General features: G+C 37.6%; 2 protein-coding genes and 1 pseudogene across 3 annotated transcripts in view; 2 read left to right on the top strand and 1 right to left on the bottom strand.

Moving 5' to 3' along the window:
• The window catches only part of Ppm1b (protein phosphatase, Mg2+/Mn2+ dependent 1B), an 80,321-nt gene extending 77,781 nt beyond the window's left edge, over nt 1–2,540 (top strand). Inside the window, exons 6-7 of one of the 2 annotated variants that reach the window (XM_040271023.2) lie at nt 1,243–1,290; nt 2,255–2,365. In XM_040271023.2, coding sequence (XP_040126957.1) covers nt 1,243–1,290 — 48 coding nt within the window. In that variant the 3' untranslated portion in view covers nt 2,255–2,365. Of the gene's footprint in view, nt 1–1,242; nt 1,291–2,254 lie in introns of both variants that reach the window. The other variant, XM_078029277.1, reaches the window with a different exon arrangement.
• Nucleotides 2,541–7,250: 4,710 nt separating this feature from the next.
• LOC144369388 (high mobility group protein B1 pseudogene) lies at nt 7,251–11,466 on the bottom strand (annotated as a pseudogene).
• An 8,230-nt stretch (nt 11,467–19,696) lies between these two features.
• Slc3a1 (solute carrier family 3 member 1) overlaps nt 19,697–22,788 on the top strand; it is a 31,708-nt gene continuing 28,616 nt past the window's right edge. The window contains exon 1 of the mRNA XM_005324514.5: nt 19,697–20,214. Coding sequence (XP_005324571.1) covers nt 19,785–20,214 — 430 coding nt within the window. The 5' untranslated portion in view covers nt 19,697–19,784. The remainder of the gene's footprint in view (nt 20,215–22,788) is intronic.

Genomic DNA, 22,788 nt, shown 5'->3' with positions numbered 1-22,788 from the left:
GGAAGCAGTGGATATGTTTTAATACTTTGAAAACATAAGACTGAGAGAAACGAGTTATAAAAAGTTGTCATTTATGTAAAAATCTAAATTCCCCAATTACTATTTTTTAACAAGACATTTTAATATCTTTGAAATTGGGAAGCAACTTAGATCAGTGGCATCTTTCCACTGTCATGGCCTAGGTAGCAATCATGGCATAGTTGCATTAACTTGGTCATACCTATTCACATTTCCGTTCATAATTCTGTACTCTGTTGGGACTATGTTAAGTTTAAATGTGATTTTAAATGTCTTCAAAATGACCACACTGATTTAACATATAACAGGTATAGCATTACTAAGATTTAAAAAAAGATCTAAGCCTTAAAAACCTGTTGTAATAACTATAAAATAATCATAAGTTTTGATAATGCATTTTTGTAATTTAATTGACAGCATTTTTATGATGCATATTTTCAATTGATACTTATTTTGTTGATTTGTGAGAGCTCCTAATGTTTAGAAAATTAACCATTCTATTAAATACAAAAAAATATTTTCTACAGCTTACTACTTGCCTTTCAATATTGTAATATTATTTATGAGTTTGTTGATATTGTTTTAATGAAAGGTTTTGAGGGATGAGACCAAGAACAAAGGGCACCTATCAGTATGGAAAGACTGAATTCCTGAAAAGCCAAACCACAAGCTCAACATCATAGTTTCCCCCCCTAAATCTTAACATTGTGTTACTGTTTCTGTGCATTTTCTTACCCTAACCTTTTTGTGTTTGTGTTAGCATTTCTTACAGGCAGAATAAGGTCTTTTAACTCATTATGATGGAAGAGGGCTAAGATGCTCAGACCTAGAGGGTACTGGATATGTGTACTTGGTCAGAAACATTCCCTTTTGCTCTCCATATGCACTTTTTTTTTTTAAGAGAGAGAATTTTTAATATTTATTTTTTAGTTTTTGGCGGACACATCTTTGTTTGTATGTGGTGCTGAGGATTGAACCCGGGCCGCACGCATGCCAGGCATTAGCTACCGCTTGAGCCACATCCCCAGCCCTCCATATGCTCTTTAAATCAAATATGGTGGCGTTTGTTTTGCTTTACTTAAAAAAAAAAAAAAAAGAAGTAGTAGTAGTAATAAAATTTATATCCAGAAAACTGGAAAGACCTTAGGTGTTAAATTTGATGAGTTTTGAGAAGTGTCATTTTAACATCCAAAAGTTTTAGAATTTTATCATTTTCTTTGACAGTTTCATCAACCTTCAGATGTATACACTGACATTTTTTTCACATTATGAGTAAGTAAATATTTTTTCTTTTATGACTTTGGCCTTTTAAATAAATGTTTGTTTAAATATTTAATACTGGTACTTATAGATCAAAAATCTGATATTTTTTTCCATAACTTTTCCATCATTGCCTTACACTAACTATTGCATAAGTCAATTTTTTCTCATTCTTTGGAAATGATCTTTATTCTTATATATGCTTGTATTTTTATGGGCATTTTATTGCTTCGTATTCTGCATGAATAACATACCATTTTAATTATCATAATTTTACTAGACATTTTTGTTATATGAAGAGTACCCTTTTATTATACCTAATTTTATAAAAATATGAATATGTCTACGCCAGTTGAGTTTTTGAGTAATATGGCCAATATTTGCCTGCCAAATAAAACTCCTATTAATATGTTGATTATATTGTTGTATATATGAATTTGAAGACCATTGATATCTTAAGCAGACATGAGTTCCATTCCAGGAACATGCTACATCTTTCTATTTATACAAGTGTTTATAATGCCCCCAGTATAGTTTTTCAGGTTTTTTTTTTTTTTTTTTCATGTGGTCCACATCTTTCTTAAATTGATTCCTAGCTGGGCCTGATGGTGCATGCCTGTAATCCCAGTGATTTGGGAGGCTGAGGCAAGAGGATCTCAAGTTTGAGGCCATTCTCAGCAACTTAGTGAGACCTTATCTTAAAGAATAAAAAGGGCTGGAGATGTGGCTCATTGATAGAGTGCCAATCTCTAGTGGTTCAATCTCCAGTGTCAAAAAAATTCGATACCTTGTTTTATATTTCTTCTTTTTAAATGTTTTAATTATTTATACATGACAGTAGACCTGTTTTATATATCTTAATGCTATAACAAGCTACCTTCTCACCCCTCAGTATTGTTTGTACCTTTTAGTAGGCAACTGGCTTTATTTTTGAAAAATAAAAAAAAATCATTTCAATGTCTATCATATCCACCAGATGGCAGTCTTGGGCATGTCAATTGATAAATCTGCTGAGAACTCTGGTGACAAGGCAGTGAGTGACTGGCCAACCTACCAAGAGCCCAGAAGTTCAAGGGAAAAAAGGTTCTTTTTTGTTTGTTTTTGTAAACCTGAAAGAAAAATGAGCCCAACAGCACATAGTTATTTATACTTGTATTAAACTATCTTTTAACTATTTATTGGAGGCAAAGAAGAGCTATCACCATGCCCTTCAAATTCATGTTTTCCCTATTCATGCAATAAACACCTGTGGCTTCTTGGTAGTACTTGTGGTTTTATTTCAGGATTCTTCGTGAGTAAAAGCCAGCTTTAATCTTTCATTATTGTTTCAGTTATCCTAAAAGTACCACTTAGATCAGCAGTTTCTGAATTTATGTGTAAGAGCATCTCATGACTGTTTTTTACCATTCCCACATCTCTTCTGAAATTAGTTAGTGTTTATACTTCATGTGAAAGGAAGTATGGTTGTAACCTGCCTGTTCTACAGGAACATGAACCTAATAGCCCCCTTTAATGAAGCCCTTTTTGGCTTAATTTAGGTGATTTCCAAGATCTACATTGAGGAACATAGGAAATAGTTAATCACATGCTTTGTCTCAAGTATTTTCTAATAGATACTCTTCCAAGTGGCCAAAAAAAAATAGTACTTTGGGACACAGTACATTGCCTAGGCAACCCCTCCTCTTGTACCACTTATTATGATTCCATTTGTTAGTCAACATGCTTTTATAATCGTAAGTGACTGTAACCGTAGAGTAACTAAATACATTTTCTTTCTGAGAGATGATATTCCCACAGTGAAATTGAAAAGTGCAAGAATATGTGGTAGGAAAAAGGAAACAAAATATTTGGTTCTTAAGCACAAAGGTATGCCAAGGTTAATGCTTGCCTTTCCGAATAAAATTGAAATAAGTCTTTCAGGAAATGACGTAGCAAACATTTTGAAGGATACTAAATAATCTCTTTTAGCGAAAATCATAAAAAAAATTCCTCTCCATTTTGGATCCCTGGATAATTCTATTTTATACTTATGTGGAATATCAAACTTCTTTAGTTTTATCTATTTTATCTGAGAATGAACGTTGAGTAGACTTATTGGGATTTCAACGTTAACTCAAGCAAGCTTGTAGTGTACTAAGACTTCTACAAGTAAAGACCAAATTGGACTTCGTTAGAATTAGGTACTTTCCACTTGTTTCAGAATAACTTCAATCCTATAAATAGAATCATCACTTAAATTTTAGAAGGTTGGCTGTGTAAAAGTACCTTTGAAGCCATAACTTTTTTTTCCCAGTACTGGGAAGTGAATCCCAGAGCCTGTACATGCCAGACGAGCAGTTTATCACTGTTATATCCTCAACCCTTATAAAATTATCTTTGAAAATAAATTCCTTTCTAATAATTTATGAATGTGTTTAGTTATTGTAGCATGCATGCACACACACATATATAAATAAATGTATACATACATATGTCTACACCAAAGTATACATATACACTTGTGTGTTTATTTTTAGGGCTTGTGGTTTTTTTCAGGATTGGCCACACATGAATCTTACAGTTAAGACAATGTTCAGCTGGGCATGGTGGTGCACACCTGTAATCCCAGTGGCTTGGAAGCTGAGGCAGTAGGATCCCAAGTTCAAAGTCAGCCTCAGTAAAACCAAAGCCCTAAGCAACTCAGTGCGAACTTGTCTCTAAACAAAATACAAAACAGGATTGGAGATATGGCTCAGTGGTCGAGGGCCCTGCCCCTGAGTTCTATCCCCAGTACCAAAAAAAAAAAAAGACATAATGTTCATATGGTAGTATAACAGCATGCCATGCCCATGCTAGTCAAATGTCTTTCACCATCAGAAACATATACATCAATGCCAGTTGCTTTAATATCAGAAAAAATGGGCCAATGTAAACTACATTTTTTTAAATTTTAAAAAATAATAATAATCCTGCTGGGTATGGTGGCACATGCCTGTAATTCCAGCAGCTTGGGAGGCTGAGGCAGGAGGATTGTGAGTTCAAAGCAAGCCTCAGCAACGGTGAGGCACTAAGCAACTCAGTGAGACTCTGTCTCTAAATTAAATACAAAAAATAGGGCTGGAGATGTGGCTCAGTGGTTGAGTGCCACTGAGTGACACAATTCCTGGTGCCAAAAAAAAATAATAATCCTGATGCATTGAAAGAAAATCAAAGCTACTACTTGGTATGCAACTTGAGGGTCAAATACAGCAACTTGTAGGTTGTACAGGATAGAACAGTGCCTCATCCAAGAGGATGCCACTCACATCACAGACATGGGGACTTACATGTAACAGCAACTCTTCAGCAACTAGAATAACTGCAACAAATATCTGACAAATTGTACTGTATGCGTGTGGAGAGGAAGTTGGGTGCATATAGGCAAATCCTAAAGGAACTGCCTTGACTTTTTAGCCTTTGAGTTCAGCCAGTGACTGGTTCAGGATGCCCTTTTAACTCTTGTTTTCTAGACTTCCTAAGTTACCAAGGCTCAGAAAATAACAAGTGGGAAAAAGGGGTGGAAAAGAGAGATGCCCCAGATATAGACAGCTTTGTATATTTCTGCTAATATATGCAGTGTTTGTAATGTAAATATAGATGCTATATAGTTCAATTAAAATTTAAAGAAAGAACCTTGGCTGGTAAAATAACCCTCAGATATGTTTGTTTATATAGCTTCTTTATAGTTCAAGAACATATGAAAATAGTTGAGTAGATGTAATGGGCATACTCTGGAGAATAGAAAAGAATCATTGCGGATGCACCTTTGAGAGCTAGGCAGTAAGTTAAGGTAAGCTAACCTGCTGTAACAATCAAACCTGTATTGGTTCAAAGTTTACTTCTTGGTCATGCGTGGTCCTAGCTGGGTGTTCCTGGTCAGTGGCTTATATTTTCCATGTGGTTTCTCAGCTCTGAGCTTTGTCCATCGTGTGGCTTTTGTCATCTGTATCCAACCAGCAGAAGAGGGAGGAGGAGAAGGAGGACACAGCAGCTTCTTCAAGCCTCAACTTGAGGATGGCACATTTTGTTTCTGTTGAAGAGAACTAGCTACGTGGCCACACTTAATGAAAGTGCGAGGCATGAGGCAAAGAAATTGCTATCCCTGGCTGGGTTTACCAGCTACAGTTCACTTCTATGGAACTTTAAGGCACCTGGCTATTTCTGAGCAGTCTTCTCTTCTCCCCTCCACCCAACCTCTTTCTCTTCCTGAATTTTGAAATATAACCAATTGTTTGAGAAATATGTTCTTTAGTAAAAGAAAAAAAATAGGAAACATTTCTTTTGGACCCAATGAGCTAATTCTTTAAAAAAAATTTAATTATGATTACATATAACATTGAGGTTGATTTTGACATAATCATAGGCATGGATTAGAGTTTGATCCAATTCAGTCCCAACCTCTTCCCCTTTTCTCCTCCTTCCCTAGTTCCCTTTCCTCTACTTTACTGATCTTCTATCTATTTAGAGTTTTTTTTAAAATTATTGCTTTATAGATATGTATAAAAGGGAAATTCACTGTACATATATGAATATGCATAGGATAGTTTGGACAATTTCATTCCACCCTTTCTCCTTTGTTCCACCCTTCCTACCTCTTCCCTCCCCAACAGGTAGCCACTCTTCAGAGCAGTAAAAACAGATTTCACTGTTAGGAGGAGATGCATACTCTTTAAGGCACTGTGAACAGAGAAAACTAGTAATGATTTAGGCACAGTGTCAAACACGAGAATGTCCCAGCCAGAATTACTGAGATTAACAAAACTGAGCAGGGTGTTGTGGTGCACGCCTAAGTTCCAGCAGCTGGGGAGGCTGAGGCAAGTTGCTTAGGATGGCTTTGAACTTGTGATCCTCCTGCCTCAGTCTACAGAGCCACTGTGATTATAGGAATGTGCCCCGGACATTTTTATTTCTATTTTAAGATAAGGTCTTGCTAAATTGCTGAGGCTGGCTTTGAACTTCCTCAGCTTCCCAAATTGCTGGGATTATAGGAATGTGTCATTGCCCTTGCTAGCTTTGAGTAAAACCTGTTTTCCTACCAAAAAAAAAAAAAAAAAGAGAGAGATACTATTTTTAAAAATAGAAGGGCAAATCAAGAGATACTATAAAGAAAATAGAAGTCTTCTAAGTCCCTGGACTTCTGGGACCAACATTTTCCTGGTTTCAAGGGAAAGAGTACACCTAAATTCAGTCTGTTGCCCTATTAATGGAATATTCAATAGTATGGGTGAATCTCAAAAGCGTCTTGCTAAATCAAGGAAGACAGACACAAAGACCATATACCATATGAATCTATCTGAAATTCTAGAAAAGGCAAAATAGTAGAGAGAGAAAGCAGATCAGATGTGGCTCAGTGGTTGAGTGCCCCTGAGTCAATCATGGTACCCCAAAAATAAGCAAGTAAGTAAATAAAAAGATCAGATGTTGCCCAGGTCTTGGGTAGGAAGGTGGTTTGGGCTGAATCTTTGTAAGGTTATGAAACTATTGTGTATCCTGGTTGTGGTGGTAGTTATACTACCACCTGTGTACCTGTGTCAAATCTCATCAGATACACATCTCAAAAGGTGAGTATGCATTTTATACTTAATAGATTTAAATAGTTTTATACTTCATAGTTTTAAAAAAGAAAGTGTACTAATATAGACATTGGGTTTATAAGTATTCATTGCAAAATTATTTCAAATCTGCTTTATGTTTGATAATTTTCATTTTTTTTGTTTTTTTTTATTGTTGGTAGTTCAAAACATTACACAGTTCTTAATATATCATATTTCACAGTTTGATTCAAGTGGGTTATGAACTCCCATTTTTACCCCGTATACAGATTTCTGTATCACATCAGTTATACTTCCATTGATTTACATATTGCCATTCTAGTGTCTGATGTATTCAGCTGTCTATCCTATTCTCTACTATCCCCCCTCCCCTCCCCTCCCCTCCCCTCCTCTCTTCTCTCTCTACCCTCTCTACTGTAAATCATTTCTTCCACTTGTATTATTCTTCTCTTACCCCTCCTTTCCTCTTATATGTAGATAATTTTCATTTTTAAATAGCCCCACAAAAGAAACTTGGAAGTCACAAAAGAATACTCTGAATGTTATTGCCCTGAGGTACTTTTTTTTTTTTTTACAATTAAAAAGAAAAATGTATTTACTTAGAAGCATTCAGCTGCAACTTTTTTTTTGTAGTTACAGAGCAGTATTCAGTTAACAGAAAAACAATTATTTCGTATAAACTGAGAAACAACTGAAGATAAAAAACTGCTGTCCCCATATATAACTAATTTGTGCTGTGCATCAGCAAGAACTTGCTTTAAATTTCCATGCCAATTTACAACCCTCACACTGTATGTACCATGCAAGGTCAGTTGCTATTGAAAATACCACCAGGACAGGGCTATCTAAAGACACATTTGGTAGTGCGTTAACTATACAATTAAAAAAAAAAAAACTCAGTACAGTTTAAAAACAAATCTTACATCAGCCTTACATTTCAGTTTTTTTCTTTAAAAGGAGTGAGTTGTGTACAGGGGGTTAAATGCTTTATAGACAAGAAAAAAAAACTGCGATAGAACCAACTCATCATCATAATCTTCCTCCTCCTCATCCTGTTCATCTTCCTCCTTTTCCTTCTTTTTCTTGCTTTTTTCAGCTTTGACAGCTCCCTTGTTTGCTGCATCGGGTTTTCCTTTAGCTCAGCAGGCAGCAGTATCCTTTTTGTATTTTTCCTTCAGCTCAGCAGCTTTCTTTTCATAAGGCTGCTTGTCATCTGCAGCAGTGTGATTCCACATCTCTCCCAGTTTCTTTGCAACATCACCAGTGGATAGGCCAGGATGCTCTCCTTTGATTTTTTGGGCGATACTCAGAACAGAAAGAGGAGGCTGACGGAGGCCTCTTGGGTGCATTGGGATCCTTGAAATTTGTTTTTGTTTCCCCTTTAGGAGGAATATAGGTTTTTATTCCTCTTTCATAAGGGGCTTTGTCTGTCTCTGCCATGTCTTCAAGTTTTCTCTTGAGCAGACATGGTCTTCCACCTCTCTAAGCACTTAGAAAACGCTGAGAAGTTGACTGAAGCATCTGGGTGCTTCTTCTTGTGCTCTTCCTGGAAAGTTTGCACAAAGAATGCATATGATGACATTTTGCCCCTCAGCTTCTTAGGATCTCCTTTACCCATCTTTAGTTTATGTATTTATTTGTAGTTACGTTTATGTGTGTACATGAATATATTTGCTATCTGAGTAATTTAGTGATTTTCTTGAGCAACTGATAGAGTAATGATAGAGTTGAAGTGAGGGGCAAAGTTAGTATAAAATGCTTTGCCAATTAAGTCATTTATATGGAATGAATTATATGATATGAAATCCATCAAGACTGCTTTATTTCATAAGCCCATCTGCTGTCAGGCATGGTGGCACATGCCTGTAATCCCTTCCACTAGAAAAGCTGAAGTAGGAGGATCACAAGTTTGAGGCCAGCCTCAGCAATTTAGCAAGGTCCTAAGCAACTTAGCAAGACTGTCATTAACATGGACCAAACATGTTTGTGTCTTTCCACAATGTCAGAATTTATTGGATAACAAAAAGTTCATAGGCTATACCTCTTTCATTAGTGGCACTGAATACTTTATAGACTACCTCATAATCATAAAACTGGGCAATCACAGGTTCTTTTATTCCAAACTTAATTTTTAATATCTGTAACACTCAAGTCACACATCACACTTAACACAATTACATACATATGTATCCATATATGTATTTATATATGTGTGTGTGGGTGGGTTACAGAAAGTTGAAAAAGCATTAAACAGAACAGACGCGGGTTCAGAAGGCTGAACTGAGAACAAAGGCAGAAAGCAGATTTGAATGCAGAGTCCCTGTACCTGTAGGTGGTCAGATAAGACTACAAACTAACCAAAGACCTTCAGGGGACAGAGCTGTCAAAGCTCAGGAACTTATTCCAGGACAAGATTGGATGGATTAACAGATAAACAGAGGGCTGTTTCACAGTATAGGTCTGGAGTTTCAGCTCCAGATGGCAGCTTGGAGTGGAACTTTTGTGAACGTCATGAGCAAGAGAAACTCTGCTAAAGCCCCAGGACAGAGATTCAGAGGTTCGTTGCTGTGACAATTTTCCTGGGCAAGGCTTATGACCATCTTACAGGGTCAGGGTCCAACTATGTTCTGTCTCAGCATGTTTCTCCTTTTATGGGTCTTGAATGAGGGGGTTGTTTCATTTGGTGGTCTGATATGTTTACTGATGTGTTTACTAAGCTCATGGGCCCAGTTTTTCCAATAGGAGTTTGATACACCGATGTATACCTGTGCTTCTGATTAATTTGGTAAGTTCACAAGTGGTCATTCTTATTATCACAATTAATTTGTCAGTTTTATGCCTTGAGGTTGTGCCAGGCAGATGGTGGTCATTTACTTGTACAAATAAGGTAGAGACTCCACCTTGGCTCTTAAACTCAAAATGGAGTAGATTCTGGCAAACAACTGCTTTACAAAATGGAGTGGAAAAGGTTTTTTAGGCACAGCCTGAAAACTGCTTTTCTAAACATCATGGAATAACTCAAGAGTGGGGCAGAGCCTGCTCTCCACAGAGACCTTGTCTCAAAAAATTAAAAGGACAGTGGATATAGCTTAATGGTAAAGCCACCCTGAGTTCAATTCCCAGTACAAAAAAAAAAAAAATCTAATGTGCTATCCTCAGCCAATAATCAGGAAGATCTACTTATTAAAATCTGTCTTTTAAAATGTGGAAAGGTAAGCCAGGCAGTAATCCCTGAGTTGGCTCTGGTGGCTGAGAAAGGAGGATTGCAAGTTAAAAGCCAGCCTTAGCAATTTAGGGAGGCCCTGTAACTTAATGATAAAAAGGACTGGGGATGTTGCTCAGTGGTTAGCCCCTGTATTCACTCCCCAGTACCAAACAAACAAACAACAACAAAAACCTACCATATAATACAGTAATCCCACTGCTGGTTATATATCCAAAGAATTGAAAGCATGGTCTCAAAAAGATATTTTCACATTGATATTCATGGCAATATTTTTCACAATGACCAAAAGATGGAAGCAAACCAAATATCTGATAGATGAATTGATAAACAAAACATACAAGGAAATTTATTTAGTCTTAAAAGGGAAGGAAATCCTGTCACAAAACATGGTTGAAACTTGAGACATTATGTTAGTCTCAAAAAGCCAAATATGGCTGGGTGTAATCGTGCATGCCTGTAATCTCAGTCACTTGAGAGTCTGAGGCAGGAGGATCACAACTTTAAGGCCAGTCTCAGCAATCTTTTGAGGTCCTAAGCAACTTACTGTCTCAAAATTTAAAAATTAAAAATAAAAAGGCTGGGGATATAATTCAGTAGTAAATCTTGGACTCAATTCCTAGTACCAAAAAAAAAAAAAAAGAAAGAAAGAAAGAGAATTACTATATGATACTGTGTGAATCCTACTCATATAAGATATTTACTTACAATACACTCGTAGAAAGAGAAAGTGGCTACCAGGAGCTAGGGATGGAGGGAAAGGAGACTTGTTTGATGGATATACTGTTTCAGATCTGCAAGATAAAAAGTTCTGAAGATAAGTTTCATAACAGTGTGAATGAACTTAACACTGATGAGCTGTACACTTTAAAATGGCTAATATGGTAAAGTGTGTGTGTGTGTTTGCCACAATAAAAATAGTTAAGGTGGGGCTGGGATTGTAGCTTAGTGGTTGAGCACTTGCCTTGCATGCGTGAAGCACTGGGTTCAATCCTCAGCACCACATAAAAATAAATAAATAAATACAAAACAAAGATATGTGTCCATTGACAACTAAAAAAATTTTTTTTTAAATTAGTTAAGGTGCAAGATAGATTATTTACATTAGTAGCCCAATTAAAAACCTCTTGTATCCTTGTTTTTTGCTCTTTCATAATCTCATCATACTCTGACTCTGGACATGACATATAAAGTTCAGTCAAAAACATGGTATGTGACTTCTAAGACTAGGTCACACATTAACCATACAGTTTCTCCTTTATTTTCTCTCTAAATTGGGATACTCACACTTGGGAACAAGCTACATGCTAGTAGGCAGCCCAAAGTTGTCAATATGGAGATACCACACTTCAGAGATCCATGCAGAGCACTAAATGCTGACTCCCAGCATCAGCTTCACCTAGCAAGAGAGATGGATGGCAAATAAGCACATAAAAAGATAGCCAGTGTCATCAGTCATCAGGGAAGTACAAACTAAAGAGACACCACTATCCACTTACTGGAATCACTAAACAATCAAACTGAACACAGAAAATGCTGTGAAAAATGCATAAGAATGTGTGTGCTCACCACTAGTCATGGTTTGGATATGAGGTGTGCCTGTTAATGCAAGAATATTCAGAAGTGAAAGGATTAGATTATAATAAGAGCTGTAACCTAATTGGCCCATTCAAAAAAAATATGGTCAGCCATCTATGGACTGAGATCTCTGAAACCATGAGCCCCAAATAAACTTTCCCTCCTCTAAGTTGTTGTTCTCAGGTATTTTGGTCACAGCAACAAAAAGCTGACTAAAACAGAAATTGGTATGAGAGTGGAGTTGTTGCTTTCTGTAAGCTGACCATGTGGTTTAGAAACCTTAGGACTGGGTTTGTGGGAAAGACTATGAAAAGTTAGAGATGTAGGCTGGAAAAGCTTTAGGATGTTGTAAGCAGCAGAGCTTCGTGGGTGATTCTGGTGGCAGCTCAGAAGACCAGAATGCCAATAAGAATTCTGCACTTGTGAGGTTTCAGAGGAAAATAATGATTTTATTGGGAGTTGGACTAGAGGTCTCTTGTGTTATGTTCTGGCCAAAAAAAAAAAAAAAAAAATCTAGGTTGTACCTCAGTGGCAGAGCGCTTGCCTAGCATCTGTGAGACACTGGGTTCAAGTCTCGGCACCACATATAAATAAGTAAGGGTCCATTGACAACTAAGAAACAATGTCTATATTTTATCCACGTCCTGAGACTGTGTGAGTCTGAATTTAAAGGTGATGGACTAATTAATCTGATGGAAGGAAAATATTTCAAGGCAACATAGCATTTGGTAAGTGGCATGGATATTGCTGATAACTTGTAGCCAGATTTACTGTGAAAATCGACAGCAGAAAACAAAGCTAAACAAATTTAAAAACTGCAGTTTGGTCAGAACAGAAAAGTATAGTAGAGCTTGGGCCAAGGAAGATGTGTGTATTGAAGCTATTATTGCCCCTCAGGAGATGCTAAGTGCTTTGCCTAGAGACAACAAGAAAGATGGCGTGGGGGCGTTATGTAGAATTTCTTGAACATTTGGTAGGTATAGTACACAAAATAGTATAAGGAACTGCTATGTCCCCAGTCCAAAGCTCGGACCACCAATGTTACTTTGAAGCAGATCTCAAGCATCAGGTTATTTCTTCTGGGGATATTTCATAATGTATCTCTCCAGGATAAGGGCTCTTTTAAACATAATTACAAAACTTCACCCCTCAAAAAAATTACCAGTAATTTCTAAATGTCATTAAATGTTTAATTAAAAAAAGTAGGACTCCTAGAGATATAACTAAATGCATTTCGCATTGTCAGATGGACAAGAGCTTTGGGGGTTGGGGTGAAATGTTATAGTTTGGATGTGAGTTATCCTCTAAAAGCTCCTGTTAGCGTAGTAATATTCAGAGGTGAAATTATTCAATTATGAGAGTTGTAACCTAATCATCTTAGTTTGAATGGATGAGTGCTAGCTGTAGGCAGGTGGGGAGTAGTGGGAAGAAGTGAGTCAGTGGGGCATTTCCCTCTGACCCTTCCCTCACCGCCTGCTTCCTGACCCCACCATGAGCTTAGCAATTTTCCTCCACCGGGCTCCTTCCCGATTATGTTCTGCCTCACCTTGGGCCCAGAACAATGCAGTCAGCCATCTATGCACTGAAACCTCTAAATTGTGAACCCCAATTAACTTTCCCTCTAAGTTTTTCTTTTTGGATATTTTTATTATAATGATGAAAAGCTGCAAACCTAAAATTGCTCTAAAAAAGTTTATTAGCTACTTTATATATTTTTTTAAAAAGGACTATGAATACATCCTCCAGCTTGTGATGAATATACTTCAAAATAATTGTGCTAGAGAAAAAAGTCACCATAAAAGAACATACACAATTGTGTAATTCCATTTATATAAAATTCTAGAAAATGCAAACTAATCTATATTGATAAAAAGATTAGTGCCTGGGGGTGGGGAGGTAAGTGGTTCAGGGAAGTCAGAGGGATAGATTACAAAGGGACATGAGGAAACTTTTGCAGGGGATGTACATGTTCATTATCTTGACTATAGTGACGGTTTCATGGGTATATACACATGTTGAAACTTAATCAACTTGTAGCCAGGTGCAGTGGCACACACCTCTAATCCCAGCTACTCAGGAGACTGAGGCAGGAGGATCACAAGCTGGAGGTCAGCATGGGCAATTTAGTGATAACCTAAGGAGTGGGTGGTGGGTTGGAGACATAAACTCTACGACAGAGTGCTTGCCTAGCATGTGTGAGCCCCTGAATACCATCCCCACCAAACCCACTTATCACCTTATGTATTTTATGTGTACAATTTATTATTTGTCAGTTATCTTTCAACAAAGCTGTTTCTGAAATGCCAAAATATTAAATAGTAACCCCCACATTTATTCATTTTCATTACACAATGACAGTTGATTAGGCAGTTTTGCTGATGTGAGCTGGGTTGCTTGTCCATCTGCCATCAGCTGGCAGTTAGGATGGGGCTAACAGAGCGGTGAGGCTGGAAGACTCAACACTGGTCCCACATCTCTGTATCCCTCCCAGCAGGCTTATGGTTATGGTGAGGGCAGGGGTCCTAAAGAGGGGCAGAAAGGCACAGCACTTTTTTTTTTTTTCTTGTGGTGCTCAGGATTGAACCCAGGGCTTTGTGCATGCCAGGTAAGCACTCTACCTACTGAGCTTGTATCCCCAGCCCTGTGCTTTTTAAGTCTATTTTGATGTCAAGTCCCATTGGTCAAAGCTAGTCACATGGTCAATCTCAGAGTCAGTTTGTGAAGTTTTGGGAGAAAGGCATGGATGCAGGGAAGCCATTAATGCAATTAATATATTGTACCTTAACAATGTTTTGATTTTTATTTCTTTAATTCTACCTTGAAGGTATTTTTGTGCAGTGACTTTATTGTACATTACTTATAATTCGACAGCCTATCTCATTGAATGTAATTTGACTGTTGATTTGTTTGCATTAATTCCTTGTATGTGAGGAATAGTAAGGTTTTGTAGTGACATCACATTTTCATGTCCTATTTATATTTCTTTGGTTATTTATTTTGGTTGCCAAAATGTATTTAAAGAGTTTAAAAAGTATTCTTTCATCTTGTAGCTATATTGGTTTAGCTCCCCTGTTTAGGCCAAACTATTTTTTTTCTGTTTTCTTCTGATTAGAACAGTTTTTAAACAACACTTTTTTTCTAGACTATATTTATAATGCTAAGCCTGGGACCAATTAAATTTGACAGTTGAGAGCTGGGGATGTGGGTCAGTGACAAAGCACTAGCCCAGCATGTGTGAGGCTCTAGATTCTATCCCCACCCAGTACCACAACCAATTAATTAAAAAAATAAATATTTGACAACTAAGCTAATAGAGACTTAGAGAAGCTGGCAGAATTGTTTCAGATCACTCAGTGAGCAGATGGTAGAGGTGAGGCTTGAATCTCCCTTCCTCTGATTTAAAGTTTCACTTATTAAACTGTACCATGTCAACACATGGTGGCATGTACAGACAGCATAATGAATGCCATCATTATGTATAATTATAATGCACCAATAAACAAAAAGAACACATGGTTAACAGAAGTGATAAAAATCTACGTTTTGTGCAGAATGTACTTTCCGCTTCCACTCTTCTTTCACCCATTCTTCTTCTAAAGCATAGATTTAGGTCCAGCAATTTTGAAATAACTATTCTTCATTCAGGCAATAATGTATCAGGCACTGAATTAAATGCTGTGAACTTAAAGATCACCATGTGACATATCCTACTCTCAGCTCATAGTCTCTGTGAATGAGTTTGGTAAACAGGTAAGTGAAAAATGGCAACTCCTTCTATTTTAGCCATTTTCGAATCAGATAAGTTATATGCTACATGTCCTCTGCTGGGTTTGTTGCTGAGTGGAAGTCTTTATGATGTGATGGTTTTGTAATTCATTATATATTGATTTTCATTGAGTATTCCTTTCTGTATGTTTGATTCTTTGTTGAATTACAGGATATTTGTGGATTTTGTGACATTCTCATCTGCTTTCTAGATATTTCATTCTTTATTATACTATCATGATTGTTTAACTGACTTGAATGTACTAACTGGTTTGTCTTCATTATCTCTGATTCTTTCTTTTTGATTATTGGAATTTTTGTCCTTTCTTCATATTTACAAGTGTTATCTTCCATTTTCTAACAATCAGCATTCCTTTAAATCTCTTTGGAAGTGATATTGATACCTTTGTACTTGCTTGGAATTCTTAGCTTTGTGGCTATTTTCTCCAGATTACTACTGACTTTGTTTTCTCTTCTGCTGTTTCAATACTGGCTAATTGAATCTGTGTTTTATCTCTGCTTTTTTCCTTTAGTTTTGGTATCAGTATGGGCTTTTGTGAATGGGGTGGCTACTGCTAATAAGAATCTCACTGCATTCTACCATCTGCCTCTGAAATCCTGGGTAAACTCCCAACTCAGGATTCTCTAACTTATTTTTCCCCAGTAAAAGAATAATATACATTAATTATAAAAAATTTAGAAAAAATACTAAAAAGATTAAAGAACAAAATGAGTGTTATAATCTTAAAACCCAGAGATCAGCACTCTAAACATGTTTTCTAAGAGAACATTAAAAATATTGTAGCTGGGCACATGCCTATAATCCCAGTGGTTCGGGAGGTTGAGGCAGGAGGATCTCAAGTTCAAAGCCAGCCTCAGCAAAAGCGAGGTGCTAAGCAACTCAGCAAGACCATCTCTCTAAATGGTCTAAATGGTCAAGTACCCCTGAGTTCAATCCCTAGTACAAAAAAAAAATCTCTGAAAATATGTTTAATGACTAATATTCTATCACATGGATATGTGCTAATTTACTTACTTAGTCTTGTGCCATTGAGTGTTTGGACATTTCCAATATTTGCTATTGTGAAGTAACATTGTAACTAATGTCTTTTTAGGCACAGATTTTTGCCCCCATCTTTTTTTTTTTTTAAAGAGAGAGAGAGAGAGAGAGAGAGAATTTTTTAATATTTATTTTTTAGTTCTCGGCGGACACAACATCTTTGTTGGTATGTGGTGCTGAGGATCGAACCCGGGCCGCACGCATGCCAGGCGAGCGCGCTACCACTTGAGCCACATCCTCAGCTCTTGCCCCCATCTTTAATTACTTCCTTAATATAGATTTTTGGTAAGTAGAATCATTGAATTAAAACACATAGGCATTCCCCTTGCTTCTCTTTATTTCAAAAATTCAGTCAGAGTAAAGTGAAAAATCACTTGATTTTGAGTGAAACTTGCATTTTATGTTTGTTACCACTTTTTTTTTTTTTTTTTTTTTTTTTTTTGTGTGTGTGTGTGATGGTGATAGAGATTGAACCCAGGGCCTTGTGCATGGAAGGCAAGCACTCTACCAACTGAGCTATATCTCCAGCCTTCCACCTGTACTTTTTCCTTCTCAACTGCCTGTTTATATTCTTTGTCCCTTTTTATATATTTTCATGCTATTTTTTTTTTTTGTACCAGGGATTGAACTCAAGGGCACTCAACCACTAAGCCACATCCCCAGCCCTATTTTTATATTTTAGTTTGAGACAGGGTCTCACTGAGTTGCTTAGTGCCTCGCTTTTGCTGAGGCTGGCTTTGAACTTGTGATCCTCCTGTCTCGGGCTCCGGACCTGCTGGGATTACAGGCATGTGCCACTGTACCCAGCTTCATGTTAATTTTTAAAGTAGATTTCTATATTATGGAAATTAGCTTGTCAGGTGTGTTATAGATATTTTCCTCTGGTTTGTCATTTACATTTTTGTGGATTTGTCTGTTCCTTTTTAATTTCTAGAATAAAAATTATTAAACTTCTTTAAAGAGTCTGGGTTTTATTCTTTATATATTTGGAAAAGCTTTCTAACTATTATTATTATTATTGTTATTATTATTATTATTAAAATGTTTTTAGTTGTAGATGAACACAATACCTTTATTTATGGTGCTGAGGATTGAACCCAGTGCCTCACACATACTAGGAAAATGCTCTACCACTGAGCTACAACTCCAGCCCCTCCCATATTATTTTATAAAACACAGAAATTTCTGTCTAGGAATTTGATAGTTTTATTTTTATTTATTTATTTATTTTTTTTGGTACTAAGGATTGAACCCAGGGGTGCTTAACCGCTGAGTCACATCCCCAAGCATTTTATTTTTTATTTTGAGACATGGTCTCATTAAGTTGCTGAGACGAGCAATTAGACTGAAAATGCTTCCTTCTCTGATATTAGTGAACTGTTTTGAGTGAAATGTCTTTTATATTTTCCCAAATTTTCTATAAACATTCATATTTTCTTTGACAGTTAAAAATATTCAACATGCATAAGTAAAAGTGATGAGAGATACCACTTATTGGATACATTTAGACAGGTAATGAGATTTACTCATTTTTAAAAATCATTTAAGATCAAGTTGTTCCTTTCTCTACACCATTTACTGCTTCTAAGTCACTCTACAAAAATTTTAGTAAGTTTAGGGATTCAGGTAACTTTGCTCATTTAACACAAGCTCTCTCTATCTAATCAAATGACTCAGAGCTATATCAAGTACCACTGATTAAATGGAAATCATCAATCATTACATTCCTTTAAGTCTTGCAGAATCTTCTAGGAAAGCATTTCCCAACTTAATGCAGTTTCCTCAGCTTTGCAAATGTTCTATTTTAGGCTTGTCAGTAATTAAACAACTAGTTAGTACTAGTAATAGGTCTACTTACCTCTAATGAAGCATGTGAACTTGCTGGAGGTGGAATCTTTCTCCCCTACCTCCTAGAAGTGCTTTTTTTTTTTTTTCCTTAGAGAAAGATGAGATGAGATGAGATGAGAGAGAGAGAATTTTTTTAATATTTATTTTTTAGTTTTCGGCGGACACAACATCTTTGTTTGTATGTGGTGCTGAGGATCTAACGGGGCGCACGCACGCCAGGCGAGCGCGCTACCGCTTGAGCCATCCCCAGCCCCTAGAAGTGCTTCTTCAAAATTGGCAACCACATCCTTTTCTGAAACAAGAATAAAAGTACCTGGCATGGAGCTGAACATGGTAGTGTCAGCCTGAACCAGCATAAAATAAAATTAGCTGTAGTAACAAAGTTTTGTGGTTCTTTGCCTCCAGATCCTTTTCTGCATGGACTTGTATTTTGAGAGGAGGCCTTCAAAACAAACAAACAAAAAATTTAAAAAGGCTGTTTCTCTTTGCAAAACTCAGGATTTATTTTTCTTTTCTTTTTCTTTTGTGGTGCTGAGAATTGAACCCAGGGCCTTGTGCATGTGGGGCAAACACTCTATCAACTGAGCTATATCCCCAGCCCTGTTTCTTTTTCTTATACCTTAATTAATTTGTTTAAAAAATTAATTTAAAATTTTAACTTGTGGTAAAATAGATCTCATATTTACCACCATTTAAAAAATTTATTTTGTATTGAATTAATATTTTAATTAATTTAAATATTAATTTTTTAAATTAATTGAATATTTTACCAATAAGGTTCAGGGACAAAGAACATTCACGATTTTGTGCAACAAGCCATCTCGAGAGTTCTTCATCATCCCTAATAGAATTCTGTACCACTGAGCCTAATTCACCAGTAGCCCTCTTACCAGCCTGGCAACCAATTATTTTCTGTCTGTATGAATTTGACTATTCTAAGTACCTCATATAAGTGGAGTCATAAAATCTCCCTCCATCTGGCTTATTTTACTTAGCATAACATCCTCAATCAAGGTTCATCCATCTTGAAGCAGGTTTCAGAATTCCCTTCCCTTTTAAGGTTAAATAGTAGTCCTTTGTATGTATGTTACACATTTTGATTAACCATCTACCTGAGGATGGCCATTTATCTTGTTTCCACCTTTTGACTTTTGTGAATAGCGTTGCTGTGCAGTGGTGTAGTCAACCGAGTAGCGACCTAAATCGTCCTAAATCGCTGTGACTATCTCTTCCCATTTCCTCCTTATCAGCATTGTTACCTTAGCCACCTCAGCCTCCCAGGTGTAGCAGATTTTTTTTTTTTTTTAAATCCCCTTTACCTTTACCCTTTGGCTGGACTTTGTCCAACCGGGTTTATTTATAAACCGTGCCCAGCTCATTAAGAAGACAAAGCATTCAGCAAGTCACATTTCCACCTTCATTCCTCCAGGAGGGCACTCTGAAGAGCTAAGTGGGGGGACACATGGCAGAAGACAGAAGGAAGAGCGACTCCATCCAGATGAGCATGAAGGGATGTCGGACAAACAATGGGTTTGTCCAGAATGAAGACATCCCAGAGCTAGACCCGGATCCAGGCAGTGCCGTGGGCAGCCTGCAGCACAACGCTGTGAGCATCCCAGGCCCCCAGGAGTCTGAGTTGCAGGTCATCCGGCCCTACGCCGGGATGCCCAAGGAGGTGCTGTTCCAGTTCTCCAGCCAGGCCCGCTACCGGGTGCCCCGGGAGGTCCTCTTCTGGCTCACCGTGGCTACTGTGCTCCTGCTCATTGGGGCCACCATAACCATCATCGCCATCTCTCCAAAGTGCCTCGACTGGTGGCAGGTGGGGCCCATGTACCAGATCTATCCGAGGTCTTTCAAGGACAGCGACAAAGATGGGAATGGAGATCTGAAAGGTGCGTGTTACTGGACAGTGCAGGGAGGGGGCCGGGATGGGTTGATTTATGGCTCTCCCCTTCCTTGAAACCGAATTATGCCTAGATTTCCCAGTAAGCACATTCCAGTGTGGCTTATCACCCAAGATTTTCCTTGTTTATGATATTTTTTAAATTGCTCAGCAGAACTCAGCAATCTTTCCCCATGATGAAAAGCAATTTGCTGAAGGCTTTTGAGCCAAGAGTTTAATTTATTGCCCACTAAATTCAGAAGCTTGTTTGGTCATCAGTTCTGACTGCTGAACCAGAGCAGGTTTCCTCTGCAAATCTGTCTCTTGCTTCTCTGAACTTTATGGGTGGATATTTCAGAGTGACAGCTGAGAAGTGCTTGCCCAGTATATGATGTGGCTTGTTTGGCATCTGGCTGAGAGTTTATTAATAAAACACAAATAATAATTTACAAAAGTATTAAATGCTGTCTTTAAAAGGCTGAATCTTCAAATTTAAATCCTAAGAAATGAAGGGAAAGAATAAACACAGCAGTGTGTTGGTTGTTACTTGGATGAAAGATTATTTAAAATAATATCCATATTAGTAGAAAAGTAGAAAGTGAAAAAAAATGGGGGGGGGGTGGTTACTGGGGATTGAACTCAGAGGCATTCAACCATTGAGCCACATTCCCAGTCCTATTTTATATTTTATTTAGAGAGAGTGTCTCACTGAGTTGCTTAGCACCTTGCTTTTGCTGAGGCTGCCTTTGAACTCGCAATCCTCCTGCCTCAGCCTCTGGAGCTGCTAGGATTACAGTTGTGCACCACTATTCCTGGCTTGAAAAAAATGTTTAATCTCTTGATCTTATTATTTATTTATTGTTGGTCCAGAATTGAACCCAGGGGTTCTTAATCACTGAGCCACATCCCCAGCTCTTTTTTTATTTTTATTTTGAGACAGGGTCTTGCTAGGTTGCTTAGGGCCAAGGCCCTCTTGCTATGTTGCTTAGGCTGGCTTTGAACTCGAAATCCTCCTGCCTCAGCCTCTAGAGCTGCTGAGGTTACAGGTGTGAACCACTGCATCTGGCTGAAAATTTATGTTTTTAAAGTTAAGCTAATAATTTCTTGGGATGTTATTTGTGATTTTAAGAGTAAAATTGTGGCATAAAATGGGGCTATTAGGCAAACTGGTCGGTGTAGGCACCCTAATTAAGGGCAGCAATAAGAAACAAGTAAATAGACTAACTAGTGCTTTTTTTTTTTTTTAACCATGATTATTTGCTTGAGGAAAATAAAACAAGATATGATATAGTGTGGAAAGTAGGAATGGGCTTAATTTATTGTTAAAATGTTGTACGGAAACTCTTGAAATCCTCAAATTTCTTTAATAACCTCATGAAAAAGACCTTTCTTCTGCCTCACTCATATCAGATCTGCCCCTTCCCCACTTCCTTTTGTGGCCCTGGGTGTGATCCTTGTGCACATACCAGGCAAGTTCTCTACCTTGAGGGAATGGTTGCTTCCTAAAAGCTCTAGCCTCATTTTCTGTTTTTACAAAACCTTCCTGCATCTTCACTAATTGAAGAAGTGTATTTGTCCATCCAGGTGTGGCTTAAACACATTGCTTTCATTAATCTTTGTTTAACTTTCCTAATCAGAGCTTGGGCTGCCTCCTCAGATTCCTGTGGTGCTTTGGGCAGTGTCTACAGTTCCCTTTGATACTCCCTTGGAACACTTGTGAGTGACTTCCCTTCCCTTGCTACATGACCTCAACACCTGCTGCCTCTCATAGTAAATGGTTAGCAAAAGTGGTGTTTTGACTGAATAGTGCTCAAATCCCTAAATCCAGAGATACACTCTTTACTTCCTGGCCCTACCTTCTTAATCTTCTTCCAAATAGACACCACATTCCCCTACATAAGAGCTAATCAGCTCTTCCATTTTTAATTTCCGGTAACTTTTCCTTGAGGGAATGGTTGCTTCCTATGATCAACAGGCATTGGTCCTTGAGGCTGAAGGGATTTTTTTGTTACTGTTAGGAAGAAACCATCTCAGGTTTGGGTTTGTGATCGCCCTCTGTTCTTCACCCTCAGGCTGGGAGCCCTTGTTTACTTTGTTTTTGTCTACCCCTTTGTTTTCATTATCACATGTTCCTTTGTTTGTGTGGTGAACCCAGGGTTTGGCACATGCTCTACCCTTGAAACACACCCCTTGCCCCTGTATATCTTGTTTTTAAGATATACTGCATTGCTGTTCTGGTTTAAATCAAAACCCTTCTGTTGCCTGTTGCTACTCTGATCATACAGCCACCTGTATTGGGGAATCAAGTACAAGAAGACAAAAGTAAGCAGCTTGTGTGGGGTAAGAGCCCAGATCCCAGAGTCAAATGACTTTGTGCTTTGGTTTCAGTCATCTCCAGTCTGAGATAGCAATTTAGGAATAAAGGGAAAGATACTGAGTCTCAAAGAAAGCACTCATGAGGAATTTCAACTCCTGACCCATATGCTCTTGGTCCTTGCCCTTGACCCATGCCCTTGTAACATGAGGACAATGCACAAGTGCAAGGGGAAACTTTCATAGCACCACCCTACCTCCACCTGTAGTC

This window comes from Ictidomys tridecemlineatus, chromosome 12 (genome assembly GCF_052094955.1).
Source record: "Ictidomys tridecemlineatus isolate mIctTri1 chromosome 12, mIctTri1.hap1, whole genome shotgun sequence".
Classification (NCBI taxonomy): domain Eukaryota; kingdom Metazoa; phylum Chordata; class Mammalia; order Rodentia; family Sciuridae; genus Ictidomys; species Ictidomys tridecemlineatus.
The sequence above is the reverse complement of the archived record's forward strand: the minus strand, read 5'-3'. Positions and strand labels throughout refer to the sequence as shown.